General features: G+C 32.6%; 1 protein-coding gene across 6 annotated transcripts in view; it reads left to right on the top strand.

The window, feature by feature from the left end:
• Window positions 1-2500, top strand: part of cpt1b (carnitine palmitoyltransferase 1B (muscle)) — a 28546-nt gene that overhangs the window by 9463 nt on the left and 16583 nt on the right. For all 6 annotated transcript variants that reach the window (XM_062041009.1, XM_062041013.1, XM_062041010.1 and 3 more), the window contains one exon: window positions 1688-1825. In XM_062041009.1, the coding sequence (XP_061896993.1) occupies window positions 1688-1825 (138 nt within the window). The remainder of the gene's footprint in view (window positions 1-1687; window positions 1826-2500) is intronic.

The following is a 2500-nucleotide window of genomic DNA, read 5'->3' as shown; positions in this document are numbered from 1 at the left end:
TTGATTGTACTACAATAAGTGTAATATTACTAGAAAGTATATTCTTTTGACAAAAATAAGGTCCTGATATATATTTCACTTTTTCCAGAATAATTTCAGTTGGCAGACAGTTCAGTTTTACTGACATCTAGTGGTGGACTAGGAGTACTGCAACTATACCTTGTACACACATACTGTACATACTCAGTATATTATACTGTACTTGGTGTGTGTATAGACAGTATATACTCAGTATATTACACATGGTGTATGTATAGACAGTATATACTTAGGACATCATACTGTACTTTGTGTGTGTATAGACAGTATATACTCAGTACATCATACTGTACTTTGTGTGTGTATAGACAGTATATACTCAGTATATTATACTGTACTTGGTGTATGTACAGACAGTATATACTTACTATACTACACTAGGTGTATGTACAGACAGTATATACTCAGTATATCATACTGTACTTTGTGTATGTATAGACAGTATATACTCAGTATATTACACATGGTGTATGTATAGACAGTATATACTTAGTATATTATACTGTACTGTGTGTATTTATAGACAGTGTATATACTCAGTATATTATACTCTACTTAGTGTATGTATAGACAGTATATACTTAGTATATTATACTGTACTGTGTGTATTTATAGACAGTGTATATACTCAGTATATTATACTCTACTTGGTGTATGTATAGACAGTATATACTCAGTATATTATACTGTACTGTGTGTATTTATAGACAGTGTATATACTCAGTATATTATACTCTACTTAGTGTATGTATAGACAGTATATACTTAGTATATTATACTGTACTGTGTGTATTTATAGACAGTGTATATACTCAGTATATTATACTCTACTTGGTGTATGTATAGACAGTATATACTCAGTATATTATACTCTACTTAGTGTATGTGTAGACAGTATATACTTAGTATATTATATTGTGTGTATGTACACTCAGTATATTGTACTGTACTTGTTGTATGTATAGACAGTATATACTCAGTATATTATACTTTGTGTATGTACATACAGTATATACTCAATATATCATACTGTACTTGGTGTATGTATAGACAGTATATACTCAGTATATTATACTTGGTGTATGTATAGACAGTATATACTCAGTATATTACACTTGGTGTATGTATCGACAGTATATACTTAGTATATTATACTGTACTTTGTGTATGTATAGACAGTATATACTCAGTATATTATACTATACTTTGAGTGTGTATAGACAGTATATACTTAGTATATTATATTTTGTGTATGTACACTCAGTATATCATACTGTACTTGTTGTATGTATAGACAGTATATACTCAGTATATTATACTTTGTGTATGTACATACAGTATATATTCAATATATCATACTGTACTTGGTGTATGTATAGACAGTATATACTCAGTATATTACACTTTATGTATGTATAGGCAGTATATACTCAGTATATTATACTGTACTTTGTGTATGTATAGGCAGTATATACTCAGTATATTATACTTTGTGTATGTACAGACAGTATATACTCAGTATATTATACTTTGTGTATGTACACTCAGTATATTATACTGTACTTTGTGTATGTATAGACAGTATATACTCAGTATATTATACTTTGTGTATGTACACTACACTCAGTATATTGTACTCTACTGGCAGTATCTGGAGTCAGTGCGCCCTCTGCTGGACGATGAGCGCTACAAGCAAATGGAGACACTGGCCAGCGAGTTCCAAGAGTCCAACGCTGCTCAGCTGCAGAGATACTTGATCGTTAAGTCCTGGTGGGCCACTAACTATGTGAGTGCTCTCTGACAAACAACAATTGTACAACTATGCCAATATATGCTTCTCATGATGTGAGACCCAACAACAATTGTACAACTATGCCAATATATGCTTCTCATGATGTGAGACCCAACAACAATTGTACAACTATGCCAATATATGCTTCTCATGATGTGAGACCCAACAACAACTGTACAACTATGCCAATATATGCTTCTCATGATGTGAGACCCAACAACAATTGTACAACTATGCCAATATGTTTCTGATGATGTGAGACCCAACAACAATTGTACAACTATGCCAATATATGCTTCTAATGATGTGAGACCCAACAACAATTGTACAACTATGCCAATATACGCTTCTCATGATGTGAGACCCAACAACAATTGTACAACTATGCCAATATATGCTTCTCGTGATGTGAGACCAACAACAATTGTACAACTATGCCAATATATGCTTCTCATGATGTGAGACCCAACAACAATTGTACAACTATGCCAATATATGCTTCTGATGATGTGAGACCCAACAACAATTGTACAACTATGCCAATATATGCTTCTCGTGATGTGAGACCAACAACAATTGTACAACTATGCCAATATATGCTTCTCATGATGTGAGACCCAACAACAATTGTACAACTATGCCAATATATGCTTCTGATGATGTGAGACC

This window comes from Entelurus aequoreus, linkage group LG03, assembly GCF_033978785.1.
Source record: "Entelurus aequoreus isolate RoL-2023_Sb linkage group LG03, RoL_Eaeq_v1.1, whole genome shotgun sequence".
NCBI classification, from domain to species: domain Eukaryota; kingdom Metazoa; phylum Chordata; class Actinopteri; order Syngnathiformes; family Syngnathidae; genus Entelurus; species Entelurus aequoreus.
Note: the sequence above shows the minus strand (reverse complement) of the source record. Positions and strands in the feature narration are given on the sequence as shown.